Below are 14830 nucleotides of genomic sequence, written 5' to 3'. Positions count from 1 at the left end.
AATGCCCCCTTTCCCTGTAACTTTAAATACTATACATTTTATTTCATAGATTATTTCAGTATTGTAGCAGTTGACAGTATTATAGTTTTGACTGTAGTGCCACAGGACCCTGTTTTATTAAAAATTAAAACTCAAATATAATTCATAGAAGTCTTCTTTCTTACTTAAATTCAAGTTTTTGTTTTTTTTATGTTTTCGTCACTATATATAGAAATATGAATAATCATAGTTTGTTTTTTTGATACACATCGGTAAAGTAAAAACTATACTGGGTTTCATATTTTAGATCCATTTTCTCCTTTTTATTGAATGTAAGCATTTGCTGATCCACTCGGTGTCACTGTTATACCAAATAGAGAAAGGATATACGGGTTCAGTTTAAAAAGACACTGCCCCTTGTGAAGCGCAATCGTCGGCTCGGTCGCACAGAATGCTGCTTCGGATATGACTTGCATAGATTCTAAAATAACGTGTCTTTGCTTGGAATGAATTCGGGACAACGGGGGATCATTTCCATGTAACGAATTCATGGATTCTGTTTTACGGTTTTTGGTGTTTGGAGATCAAGGACAAAGAGGCAGGATGGTATCCTGGTCGCGGTTACTCCTTTTGTCTTCGCTGGTTTGTTATGTGGAACTGATTTCAGGCCAAATAAAATACTCGACTCCAGAGGAAGGAAAAGTAGGAGCTGTTATTGGAAATGTTGCAAAGGATCTGGGCCTCGACGTAAGCACACTGTCAAACAGGCGTTTTCGGATTGTGTCTGGACCTCAAGAGACGCTTTTTGAGGTAAACCCGAGCACCGGGGTTTTGTATACTCACAGGAACATCGACCGTGAACAGATATGTGATAGAAATGTCGCCTGTTCATTAGATCTTAAAATCGTCGTTGAAAATCCACTTGAAGTCCACTATGTCACCGTGGAAATAACAGATGCGAACGATCATGGCCCGAGTTTTGCCGAAAAAGAGAAGATCATAGAAATAGCAGAATCGACGTTGCCGGGAGCAAGATTTCAATTACCAGGCGCACAAGATCCAGATGTTGGAATATACTCCGTTCAGCGATATAAACTTAGTCAAAACGATCATTTTCACCTCGAAATTCGAGATCGTGGAGAGGACAAAATTCCCTTTTTAGTGCTACAGAGGCACTTAGACAGGGAGCAAAAACCAAACCATAGTTTAATTTTAACAGCGATGGATGGAGGGACACCACCGAAATCAGCACATCTTAATGTGACGATAAAAGTTCTTGATATCAATGATAACAGACCCATTTTTTTAAAAGAAGTGTATTCTGTGATATTACAAGAAAACATTTCATTCGATACGATCATAATACAAGTCCAAGCTACTGATATAGACGAGGGGGTCAATGGTGATGTTGAGTATGATTTTGGGGGTGATATAAATGCAAATCTATTGCAGTTATTCACATTAGACAAACACACAGGAGAAATTCGTGTGAAAGGTCAAATCGACTATGAGGCTGCCAGTGTTTACAAGTTAGACGTTCAAGCATCTGACAAAGGCCAGCCACCCATGACTACTGATTGTAGAGTTATAGTCAAGATTGAAGATGTGAATGACAATAAACCAGAAATAGAAGTTACGTCAATGGCAAACATGGTCCCAGAGGATTCTAAGCATGGAACAGTTATTGCTCTTATTAGTGTTACAGACACTGACTCTGGTTTAAATGGCAAAGTCTTATGTCGTCTGACAGAAAATGTACCATTTGAATTAAAACCGTCATTTAAAGAAAACATGTATTCGTTGGTAACAAAAGAAATCCTCGACAGAGAAAGTGTGTCTCATTTTGACATCTCAATAATTGCAACAGATTGTGGAGAGCCGCCACTCTCCACTCGAAAAACTTTAAGCATTCAGGTCTCAGATGTGAATGACAACATGCCTGAGTTCTCCCATAATCCCCTGGAATTATATTTGACAGAAAACAATGCTCCCAGTGCGTCAATATTTTCTGTGAGTGCATATGATAAAGACATAAATGACAATGCAGCATTGTCTTATCATGTTCTGAGAGGACAGGGTGGTCACAATGACATGGCCTCTTTTCTGAACATAAATTCAGAAAATGGACATATATCAGCTTTGAAAAGTTTCGACTTTGAAACTCTGAAAAAATTCCAGTTCCAAGTTGTGGCCACAGATTCAGGAACTCCGCCACTAAGCAACAACGTCACCGTCAACGTGTTCATTTTGGATCAGAACGACAACGCTCCAGTCATCATGTATCCACTCAGCTCCAACGGCTCTGCTGAAGGTGTGGAGGAGATTCCCCGCAACGTCAACGCAGGACATTTGGTGACTAAAGTCAGAGCCTATGACGCTGATATAGGATATAACGGCTGGTTGTTGTTCTCACTGCAAGAAGTTACTGACCACAGTCTCTTTGGTTTGGACCGCTACACAGGACAGATCAGGACACTTCGTTCATTCACAGAGACAGACGAGGCTGAACATAAACTGGTCATACTGGTTAAAGACAATGGGAATGTTTCACTGTCAGCAACAGCTACTGTGATTGTCAAACTTGTGGAGCCCAAAGAGGCTTTTGCAGCTTCTGATGTGAAAAGTGCAGCAAAAGTAGAAGAGGATGACAACGTTACATTATACCTGATGATGACTTTGGGAGCGGTTTCTGTATTTTTTCTCATCAGTATCATAGTACTGATTGCAATGCAATGCTCCAAATCCACAGACTATACATCTAAATATTTACAAGAGACAAATTATGATGGGACACTGTGTCACAGCATTCAGTACAGATCTGGAGATAAACGATACATGTTGGTTGGACCTAGGATGAGTATTGGATCTACAATTGTGCCGGGCAGCCATGCAAATACACTGGTGTTACCTGACAGGAGACGTGCATCTGAAGAGGTAAGGTTGCAGAAACATTTCTAAAACATTTTTTTTTTCAGATAATATTATTGTATGTTATTTACTACAAAGTTTGTTTGCTTATTTCTTTACACACAGCTCGCAACAAATATATAATGCTTCTATTCACAAGATATGTTGATTTATGTAGACTATCATGTATTACACTATAGATATGACCAGGTTGTTTTATCCACAAACACTAGTTTAATCTTCCTTTTTCATAGGTGAGCATATTTAACCCTAGTCAGGGTTTGGACGGTAACTTTGAAAATGTAATCTGTTACAATTACAAGTCGATTGTTGAAAATTTTAATCAGAAACTCCACAGAATTACAACAAAATTAAAGTAGTGCAAAGAGCAATTTGATGTGGAGCTAGTTACAGACGTGACGTCAAAGTGATTTCACTTTTTTATCGAGCGATTAATGTGTTTGTGTTCGCACACTGACGCTGATCGAGGCTCATGGTGTATCTGTCACGTTAGTATCACGTGTCACATTATTTGGGCTTTGTGCCGTCAAATGTCGAAATGCGGGCGCATTGAGCACTGGGGATTTTTCCTTTGCACATTGATTTACATGTTGAAATGCAATCCCTGTAAGCAACACTCGTTTTTGCAAAACTACCAGTAATATGAATACACATTTTTCTTTGTACTATAATGGATAATGTTTACATTTTATTTGTATATTAATTGCAATTAATCTGCAAGCCTGAACACTGTTATAATAACCACAGGAAAAAGTCGCTTTAGATTGGCGATTATTAGTTTGTGATGTGTTGTCCTGAGTTCTGGGAAACAAGCGTATTAACGAGACAATATAACAGTGATGTGCTCTATATTGATTGCAGACGAAAACGGACTTTCGCTGTCCATGGTTCTGAAATCCCCGTCTCGCTAAGCAGTGTTTCAATGTGGCTGTTTCTATAGTTGGATGTCTTATATTTATTCTAGACAGTAATTGCATTCTCTTTGATGCAGACATTAGGAGCGTTGCACTTTTCTCGGTTCTGACCTCTAGGTGTCACTATTATATCAGATAAGCTGAAATGACTCGTATCCTTCACTCAGTAAGCCTTTCTTTGTCATCGAAGCAGAGCGGAGCTCATGAAGCAAACAGCTTTTGTGGTCGATTCTGTGAAGATGCAAAAATCAACGTTTTGAGAGAATTTTATGGTCGTGTTGAAGGAATCTTTGAAAACAAGCGTTGTTGAATGGCGATGGGGACGCATACAAAACCTGGAGGAAATGGCTGCTCTTGGTATATCTTTCCATTGGCTATATTTCTTTTTACAGGAAGAGGGACATTTGCTCAAATAAGGTACTCGATACCAGAGGAGGTAGAAGAAGGAACTGTAGTTGGGAATGTGGCGAAGGATCTTGGCCTCGACACTGTTTCTTTGGCTGATCGCCGGTTCCGCGTCGTGTCTGGAAGTAAGGACGCGATTTTTGAAGTAAATCAGAGTAATGGCGCATTGTATGTGGGGAATCCCATAGACAGAGAGGGGCTATGTCAGGGCAGCGGTGCTTGTTTAATAGAGCTTAAAGTCCTGGTGGAAAACCCTTTGGAAATACACTATGTGATAGTAGAAATTACTGATGTGAACGATCACTCTCCCAATTTTCCCGAAAAAGAACAGACATTTGAAATAGCTGAACAAACCTTACCAGGAAAGCGTTTTCAACTACACACTGCCCGGGATCCCGACGCAGGAATTAACTCTATACGTACTTATACTTTAACAGCAAATGAACATTTTGAAGTAAATCTTCGTCAAAGCGATGCAGGAAAGATACCATTTCTAGTGCTGAAGAAACCATTAGACAGAGAACAAAAGGACAGACACACGCTATTGGTTACTGCAGTGGATGGAGGCAAACCTCAAAGATCAGGCACACTGAATGTTTCAATTATTGTTCTTGACATAAACGATAACCGTCCAATATTTAGCCAAGAGACTTACCAACTATCAATTAAAGAAAACATTCATGTGGGCACGTCAGTGTTTAAAATGAATGCGACTGATCGCGACGAAGACACAAATGGAGAAGTAGAATACAGCTTCGGAAAAACTTTGAGGCGGAAAGTCTATGATATATTTGAAATAGACAAATTAAATGGAGACATTATTATAACAGGAATAGTGGACTTCGAAGAAAATGAGCTATTTGAGCTGGATGTAGAAGCATCAGATAGAGGGACGCCTCCATTAACTGGTGAGTGCAGAGTCATAATAAAAATTATAGATGTTAATGATAATCAACCAGAAATAGAAGTTACATCTTTATCGAATACTGTGCCTGAAGACTCAAAACCTGGCACTATTATATCTTTACTCAGTGTGACAGATAAAGATGCTGGTATCAACGGAAAAATTATCTCAAGTATCACAAATGACGTTCCTTTTGAATTAAAACCATCCTATAAGGAAAACACATATTCCATTGCCACTAAATCTATTTTGGATAGAGAGAGAGAATCCCATTATGAAATCACAGTAAAAGCTATTGACTGTGGTGACCCGCCGTTGTCTACTTTTAAAACTGTGAACATTCAAATATCAGATGTCAACGACAACAGTCCATATTTCAAACAAAACCCTTTGCAGTTTTATCTTAATGAAAATAACGTTGCTGGGAAACCGATATTCTCTGTAACTGCCGCGGACAACGATATGAACGACAATGCAGTTATTTCTTATCATATTGTGAGGGAGGGTAATCACAAAGACATTATGTCTTTTCTAAATATAAACGCCGACAGCGGACATATAACGGCGCTGAAAAGTTTCGACTTTGAAAGTCTGAAAACTTTCCAGTTCCAAGTTGTGGCCACAGATTCTGGAACTCCGCCACTAAGCAGCAACGTCACGGTCAACGTGTTCATTCTGGATCAGAACGACAACGCTCCAGTCATCATGTATCCACTCAGCTCCAACGGCTCTGCTGAAGGTGTGGAGGAGATTCCCCGCAACGTCAACGCAGGACACTTGGTGACTAAAGTCAGAGCCTATGACGCTGATATAGGATACAACGGCTGGTTGTTGTTCTCACTGCAAGAAGTTACTGACCACAGTCTCTTTGGATTGGACCGCTACACGGGACAGATCAGGACACTTCGCTCCTTCACAGAGACAGACGAGGCTGAACACAAACTGGTCATCCTGGTCAAAGACAATGGGAATGTTTCACTGTCAGCAACAGCGACTGTGATTATCAAACTTGTGGAGCCCAAAGAGGCTTTTGCAGCTTCTGATGTGAAAAGTGCAGCAAAAGTAGACGAGGAGGACAATGTTACATTATACCTGATGATCACTTTGGGAGCAGTTTCCGTGTTTTTTCTTGTCAGCATCATTGTACTGATTGCAATGCAGTGCTCTAAATCAACGGACTACACTTCTAAATATCTACAAGAGACAAATTATGATGGGACACTGTGTCACAGTATTCAGTACAGATCTGGAGATAAACGATACATGTTGGTTGGACCCAGGATGAGTATTGGATCTACAATTGTACCTGGCAGCCATGCAAATACATTAGTGCTCCCCGACAGAAGGAGGGCATCTGAAGAGGTAAGCCCAGTTCCTTAAATTCACTAGAAACTATAGCCATATGAAGTGTATTTTGATGAGATATTTAAAAATGCATACAATGTATTTTACATCTTCTATATCTCAGAAAATGCTGTATTTACGGTGGACCCTGGTGGTTTTTATGTCGTGGAAAGTATTTTACGGCACAGAACAAATTATAAAAAGTATACACATCTGAGGGGGACATGTCGTGGTGCTGTCCGTGGTGCTGATAGATGAAAAAGCGTCTTCGTATTGTGATTATGAAATGACCGTTTTGTTTGACAAATGTAGGTCTATACTGGACTAAATATTAATGTATTTGAAGAACTGAAAGGTGACTGTCAGTTTTTATAGTATTTACGAGGACAATTGGAATATTTCTCCTCGCAGCTGAAACACCCGTCCGGAGATGCAAATTGTCTAAAAAGGTTTAATTCTTAACATATAAATGTTTAACTTCTTGAAGTGGTTTGGAGTAAGACAAAGAAACCAAAACATGGCATTTTCTTAGTAAATGCATGGTTTCAATGTTAAAATGTTTTTATTTTCAAGAGTGAAAACGTAAAATGATTCCCCTGTCTGTGTGCGTTATGTTGAACGAGCGTAATATTTGGAAAGTCCTGCTACTATTCTCTCGAAGTGAGTTGTATGTGAACGTACAAAGACTGGAAATCGTTTATAATAGATGGGGAAACTAAAGTTGAAAATTGCATTGTTTTTGTCGGAGGCGACACTAATTAAAAAAAGCTGAGCAAATTCAGTTAACAATTGATGGTACATTATTTCATTATTTTACATGTTGTCTTAATGTTGGGCATTTCAAGTCACTTTAGTCAACCTCACCATCCGTAAATACCTCTGGGTGTCAGTATTACATCAGAAAAAAAAGACTCCATACCACCGTACCCCCGCCTATTCGGCCTTTGTTTCTTCTTGTGCAAAGGAACTGCGGTTCTCGACTCGAGTGTGAGCAGACCCTGTTTTACGTAAATGTGCGACATTCAGTATATGTAATCGTCAATATAATTTGTAATGGTGGTGGAATTTGCTTCCTGCGTTACCGGATAACGATGGAGATTGCTACAAATGTCCGTTCAAGGATTTACTGGATTTCTTTTTACGTGTCTTTACAGCTGCTTTTGGGGAAGAATGCTTTTGCTCAAATAAGATACACAGTTCCAGAAGAGTCTAAGGATGGAACTGTTGTCGGAAACGTTGCGAAAGATCTCGGATTTGACGTTATTTTTCTGACCGATCGACGTTTTCGTGTTGTTTCTGGAGCTAAGGACGCTTTTTTCGAGGTAAATCAGGACAATGGGGCTCTCTACGTTCATAGGAAAATCGACAGAGAGGAGCTCTGTAAAGGCAGCGGTGCATGTGTAATAGATCTTAAAATTCTCGTTGAAAATCCATTGGAAATGCACTATGTAACGGTAGAAATCTCTGATATTAACGACCATTCGCCTAGTTTTCCAGAAAAACAGCAAACGTTAGAAATAGCAGAACATACGCTTCCCGGACGGAGGTTTCAACTGCACAGCGCTCGTGACCCCGATGCTGGAATAAATTCTATAAGAACGTACACGTTGACGTCAAACGATCACTTTGAAATAGATATCCGTCAAGGTGATGAAGATAAAATACCATTCTTAGTGCTCAAAAAGTCGTTGGATAGAGAACAAAAAAGCAAACACACATTAATTGTCACAGCAATTGATGGAGGTAAACCTCCAAAAACCGCCACCCTTAATGTTTCCATTGTTGTTTTGGACAGTAACGACAATCGACCAATATTTACTCAAGAGATTTACGAAATTGAAATACAAGAAAATGTTCAAATTGGCACTTCAATATTTAAAATCAACGCAACTGATCCAGACGAAGGATCCAATGGTGAAATTGAATACAGTCTTATCAAAACCTTGAGGAAAAATGTGTATGGACTTTTTGAGTTGGGCAGATTAAGCGGGGTGATTAAAGTAAAGGGGTTAATAGACTATGAGGAAAATGACGTTTATAAACTGGATGTTGAGGCTTCAGATAAAGCAACACCCCCACTGACAGGGGGGAGTCGGGTCATTATCAAAGTTAAAGATGTCAATGATAATCCCCCTGAAATAGAAGTAACATCACTGACTAATACAGTGTCCGAAGACTCAAAGCCTGGCACTGTCATTTCACTGCTGAGTGTGACAGACAAAGATTCTGGAGTAAATGGGAAAATAATAACAAGCTTAATATCAGATGGACCCTTTGAATTGAAGCCATCATATAAGGAAAACATATATTCAGTCGTAACAAAGGGAGTTTTAGATCGAGAACAGGTGTCAAATTATCAATTGAAAATAAAGGCTACAGATTGTGGTGAACCTCCATTATTTACTTTCAAAACCTTTAGCATTCAGATCACAGATGTAAATGATAACAGTCCATGGTTCTCACAGAATCCATTACAAGTTTACATGCGTGAAAATAATGTTGCAGGAAAAGTACTTTTTTCTGTCAGTGCAACTGACAAAGACATGAATGAAAATGCAGCCATAACGTATCATATAGTCAGAGAAGGGGGTCCAAAGGATGTAATGTCTTTTCTGAATGTACAGCCAGAAAATGGGCACATTACCGCGCTGAAAAGTTTCGACTTTGAGACTCTGAAAACTTTCCATTTCCAAGTTGTGGCCACAGATTCAGGAACTCCGCCATTAAGCAACAACGTCACAGTCAACGTGTTCATTCTGGATCAGAACGACAACGCTCCAGTCATCATATATCCACTCAGCTCCAACGGCTCTGCTGAAGGTGTGGAGGAGATTCCCCGCAACGTCAACGCAGGGCACTTGGTGACTAAAGTCAGAGCCTATGACGCTGATATAGGATATAACGGCTGGTTGTTGTTCTCACTGCAGGAAGTTACTGACCACAGTCTCTTTGGTTTGGACCGCTACACAGGACAGATCAGGACACTTCGTTCTTTCACAGAGACAGACGAGGCAGAACACAAACTGGTCATACTGGTCAAAGACAATGGGAATGGTTCACTGTCAGCAACAGCTACTGTGATTGTCAAACTTGTGGAGCCCAAAGAGGCTTTTGCAGCTTCTGATGTGAAAAGTACATCAAAACTCGATGAGGAGGACAATGTCAGCTTTTATTTGATGATCACTTTGGGAGCAGTTTCTCTACTTTTCATTATCAGTATTATTGTACTGATTGCAATGCAGTGCTCCAAATCCACAGACTATACTTCTAAATATCTGCAAGAGACAAATTATGATGGAACACTGTGTCACAGCATTCAGTACAGATCTGGAGATAAAAGATACATGTTGGTTGGACCTAGAATGAGTATTGGATCTACAATTGTTCCTGGCAGCCATGCAAACACTCTCGTGCTACCTGACAGGCGGAGGACATCTGAAGAGGTACGACTTTCTGGGGATTGCTTGCTTGATATCTCATACAGTCCTCTGACAGATCAGTTAATCACAATATTTCAATATTTAGTTAGTCCAGACACCTATCCCATCAACATGCTCCATTCATTACTGCTTCTCTGGTATCCCAGTGTGTGATGATTATGAGCAATCTATGCTTCTGTGTTGTATAATAGCTGCTCGCAGGGGTTATAAACAGACAATACAACAAAATGAAAATACTCTGACAGGCAAGTAAACGTTTAACAATATAGTGCTTCGAAACATGTCTGCTATATAATCTTCAATTGCTTTAGATTGTGAATGCACAAGTGGCTGAAGCTTGATATACAAAGTTCACCATGAAAAAAAATACATATTTGAATTGTGGTTTTATTTGCTTGGATTGGATTCAACGCAATGCTGTTCTTCTCATCTTTGCAGTCTGTTTGCGTTACAGCACACTTACACAACCAATTCATAGGGACATTTAAAATTGTTTTCAAGATGAAATGGTGGTTTCATTTCGTAACTATATGAGCTATTTTGACACACATGCACATTTCCTATTATTGTCGGTAATGCTGTGTATTATTATAAATAGCAAACTACAACGCTAAAGTGTGTGGCTAAGGAAACCTTTGATTTGGAGCAAAACGACCGTTGTCCATGGTGCTGAACTACAGTCAGTGAATAAAAATGGGGTAAATGGTTGTATAAGCTGTTTTGAGTATGTTTACTCTTTACGTTGTGAAACGTTTGATTATAAATAATTGTAGTAGATACAACGGTATTCGACGGTGTTTGATTAATCTGCCAATTACAATTTAAAATATAAATGCTGTAAGTGTTGTAACCTCGGTTGAGCGTAGGCTTTGGTTTTGTCGCTGTTGCTTCCATTTATTTGTTTGTTTGTGTCTGTGTGTGTGTGTCTCTCTCTCTCTCTCTCTCTGTGTGTGTGTGTGTGTGTGTGTGTGTGTGTGTGTGTGTGTGTGTGTGTGTGTGTGTGTGTGTGTGTGTGTGTGTGTGTGTGTGTGTGTGTGTGTGTGTGTGTGTGTGTGTGTGTGTGTGTGTGTGTGTGTGTGTGTGTGTGTGTGTGTGTGTGTGAGTGTGTATGCGTGCGTTTGTTTTAAGAAATGCAGATACAATGAGATTATATTCGATGTTGCCCTGTTGGTGTCACTATAGCACAGCTAAAAAAGACGCTGTTCGTCCTCTCAGAAGGCTTTTGTTTGACTCTGCACAGCAAACGTTCAATGTTTCAACCGAGGAAGGAACTGCGGTGCCGTCGGACAAAAGAAATCAGACTTTGGAGACATAACCATCAGTTGCATGGATGAGCATCGGTAACGATGGGCAAAGAAAGGCAGTTTCGATTCCGCGAATACACATTTTTTGCGTTATGTGTGATTTTATCACTAGTTTTGGATAAGCTGGCTTTGGCGGAATTGAGGTACTCAATTCCAGAGGAGGTGAACGAGGGAACTGATGTTGGGAATGTTGCAAAGGATCTTGGCCTGGAAAAATCATCATTATCTTATCGACGATTTCGTGTTGTGCCGGGCTCCAAGGACGCATTTTTTGAGGTGAACACAGACAATGGTTTGTTGCAAGTTCGTAAGAAAATAGACAGAGAAGAGCAGTGTCACGGTAGCGGGGCATGTCTGATGGAGCTGAAAATCCTTGTGGAAAACCCTTTGGAAATGCATCATATTATTGTGGAGATATTGGATGTGAATGATCACTCGCCAAGGTTTCCCGAAAGAGAACAACATTTTGAAATAGCGGAACACACACCTCCGGGGACACGATTTCAGCTACATGCGGCCCGTGATCTCGATGCTGGGATTAATTCTGTACGTACATACACACTGACGTCAAATGAGCATTTCGAAATGGATTTGGGTCAAAGTGACGAAGACAAAATACCATTTTTAGTGCTAAAAAGGTCCTTAGACAGAGAACGAAAGAATAAGCACTTGCTTTTCGTAACAGCAGTTGATGGTGGTAAACCTCCAAGATCAGGGACACTGAATGTTTCCGTTATTGTTCTTGATATCAATGATAATCGTCCAACATTTAGTCAGGATACATACCAAATTGAAATATATGAAAATGCCTCCGTTGAAAATATTCTTACAAGAGTGGCAGCATTAGATCCGGATGAAGGGGTTAATGGGGAAATAGAATATAGTCTTAGTAAAGCACTGCCACGTAATATTTACGATATCTTTGAACTGGACGGTGTAAGTGGGGAAATAAAACTGAAAAGGAAGTTGGATTATGAGGAATCAGAAATATACAAACTCGATGTTGAAGCGTCTGATAAAGGCTCGCCTCCGCTGATCGGGAGGAGTAGAGTTATTGTAAAGATAAAAGACGTCAATGATAACTCACCAGAATTAGAAGTGACATCTTTATTAAATACTGTCCCTGAAGATTCAAAACCTGGTACCGTGATCTCACTTATTAGTGTGACAGATAAAGACTCTGGAGTTAACGGTAAAATAATATCACGCATAACGAATGTTGTGCCTTTTGAATTGAAGCCATCTTACAAAGAAAACATATATTCACTTGTTACAAAGGGACAGTTGGACCGAGAACATGTGTCATTTTATGAAATAACGATAATTGCTATTGATTGTGGGGAACCTTCACGGTCTACTGTTAAATCACTAAGTGTTCAGATAATTGATATCAATGACAACAGTCCATATTTTGATCAAAACCCGTTGCAGTTTTACTTGTCAGAAAATAATGTTGCTGGGAAATCAATATTTTCCTTGAGTGCAACGGACAATGATATTAATGAGAATGCAGCTGTTGCCTATCATATAGTTAGAGGAACGAATGAAAACGATGTAACGGCTTTTCTAAACGTAAATTCAGAAAATGGCCAAATTTCCGCCTTGAAAAGTTTCGACTACGAAACTCTGAAAACGTTCAAATTCCAAGTTGTAGCTACAGATTCAGGAACTCCGCCACTCAGCAACAACGTCACAGTCATCGTGTTCATTCTGGATCAGAACGACAACGCTCCAGTCATCATCTATCCATTCAGCTCCAACGGCTCTGCTGAAGGTGTGGAGGAGATTCCCCGAAATGTCAACGCAGGACACTTGGTGACTAAAGTCAGAGCCTATGACGCTGATATAGGATATAACGGCTGGTTGTTGTTCTCACTGCAGGAAGTTACTGACCACAGTCTCTTTGGTTTGGACCGCTACACGGGACAGATCAGGACACTTCGTTCATTCACAGAGACAGACGAGGCTGAACACAAACTGGTCATACTGGTCAAAGACAACGGGAATGTTTCACTGTCAGCAACAGCTACTGTGATTGTCAAACTTGTGGAACCCAAAGAGGCTTTTGCAGCTTCTGATGTGAAAAGTGCAGCAAAACTGGATGAGGAGGACAATGTCACCTTTTATTTGATGATCACTTTGGGAGCAGTTTCTCTACTTTTCATTATCAGTATTATTGTACTGATTGCAATGCAGTGCTCCAAATCCACAGACTATACTTCTAAATATCTACAAGAGACGAATTATGATGGAACATTGTGTCACAGCATTCAGTACAGATCAGGAGATAAACGATACATGTTGGTTGGACCGAGAATGAGTATTGGATCTACTATAGTTCCTGGCAGCCATGCAAATACACTCGTTCTACCTGACAGGAGACGTGCATCTGAAGAGGTAAGACCAATAATGAAACTATTATTTCTTTCTTCATATTGGTGTTCATATTTATATTTTATATCGTTTACATCTTACTTCATGTACGCTAGATTGACGCCATTATGTATCAGCATGCAATCCACCAAGTTCTCGTTGAATTTCACTTCAAAATGAAGTATGTGCAGCCTTTTTTGATAAATCAATTCGATTTTAAAAGTGCAGTGAAAGCAGACGACGGAGACAGCCATATACTTTACCCGCTGATCACTTTGGAAGCAGTTCCTATATTTATACTGATTCGCATCATTATACTGACTGCAATGCAGTGCAATATATTCTTGATACTTTGCGTTTGGTACAAATACAAAAACAATGAGCCACTCGTAAAACTTTTCAATCAAAAGCCAAGTCAGAAACAAAGATCTACAATAATCTTAATGACTTACAATGAGTTAGCTGACAAGATCAATACGTAGGAAAAAATAGGATTGTGTCAGAAATTGAATATCAAGCACGTTTATCATTGAGTGCCTTTTATTAATAAAATCACTTGCAAGTTTTCACACTATGTTGTTGACATTTGCTTGTTGCTTTTCGTATCCATACAAACGTACACATTATTATATACATGATAATAATGTATACAAACTTATACATTATTATATATCTGATAATTACCACTATAACTGGTTTTATTGCCCCACAGAAAAAAACAATATGTGATTTATTGTGTTTCATTCATCTAGTTTTGGAGCATCTTTGACATGAGAAGGGGGGGGGGGGGGGGGCATATTTTCGCTCTCTGTTGTTCTGAAACGAATGTCCATTTTAACCACGATGTGAGTAAATATGTCGAGGATTTACTTGATCCATCTTCTTGGAATTATTTGAAATTAGTATTTAATGATGGTAGTTTCATTCTGTTGGCATATCATGTCGGTTTAAACATAATTTACACATAAACGGTCTCTCTCTGTTGAATTATTTTAAAAAAAATCATTGCAATAGGAAAATACACTGGTTTTGGAGAACTTCAGCGATGTAAAGTATCGTCCTCTTGGCGTCACTGTTACATTGTGGAGGTTATAAACAGAGTCGTCCCTCCCCTTCCAAAGCTTTTGTTTGGCTCCTCGCTCCTGAACGCGGACCCCATATCAGGCTCAAAGGTGGATGAAACGGTCTTGCGTGTTTTACAACCATGCAACCACAAACAGGTTGACAGTGCAAATTGAG

General features: G+C 39.6%; 2 protein-coding genes across 2 annotated transcripts; both read left to right on the top strand.

Annotated features, from left to right (window-relative positions):
• Positions 1-528: 528 nt before the first annotated feature.
• On the top strand, positions 529-7465 carry LOC308134705 (protocadherin alpha-8-like; the record flags this gene model as incomplete). Its single annotated transcript, XM_080502478.1, has 4 exons — positions 529-585; positions 1432-2157; positions 5737-6492; positions 7439-7465. The coding sequence occupies 4 exons, from the start codon at positions 529-531 to the stop codon at positions 7463-7465; spliced, it is 1566 nt and encodes a 521-aa protein (XP_080358604.1).
• A 100-nt stretch (positions 7466-7565) lies between these two features.
• LOC308134704 (protocadherin alpha-8-like) lies at positions 7566-14829 on the top strand (the record flags this gene model as incomplete). The annotated part of the gene is made up of 3 exons (XM_080502477.1): positions 7566-8121; positions 11820-13615; positions 14713-14829. The coding sequence occupies 3 exons, from the start codon at positions 7566-7568 to the stop codon at positions 14827-14829; spliced, it is 2469 nt and encodes an 822-aa protein (XP_080358603.1).
• Position 14830: the final 1 nt, after the last annotated feature.

The sequence above is a fragment of the Blennius ocellaris genome (genome assembly GCF_963422515.1).
Source record: "Blennius ocellaris genome assembly, chromosome: 9".
NCBI lineage: Eukaryota > Metazoa > Chordata > Actinopteri > Blenniiformes > Blenniidae > Blennius > Blennius ocellaris.
This window is presented reverse-complemented; position numbering and strand designations above follow the sequence as displayed.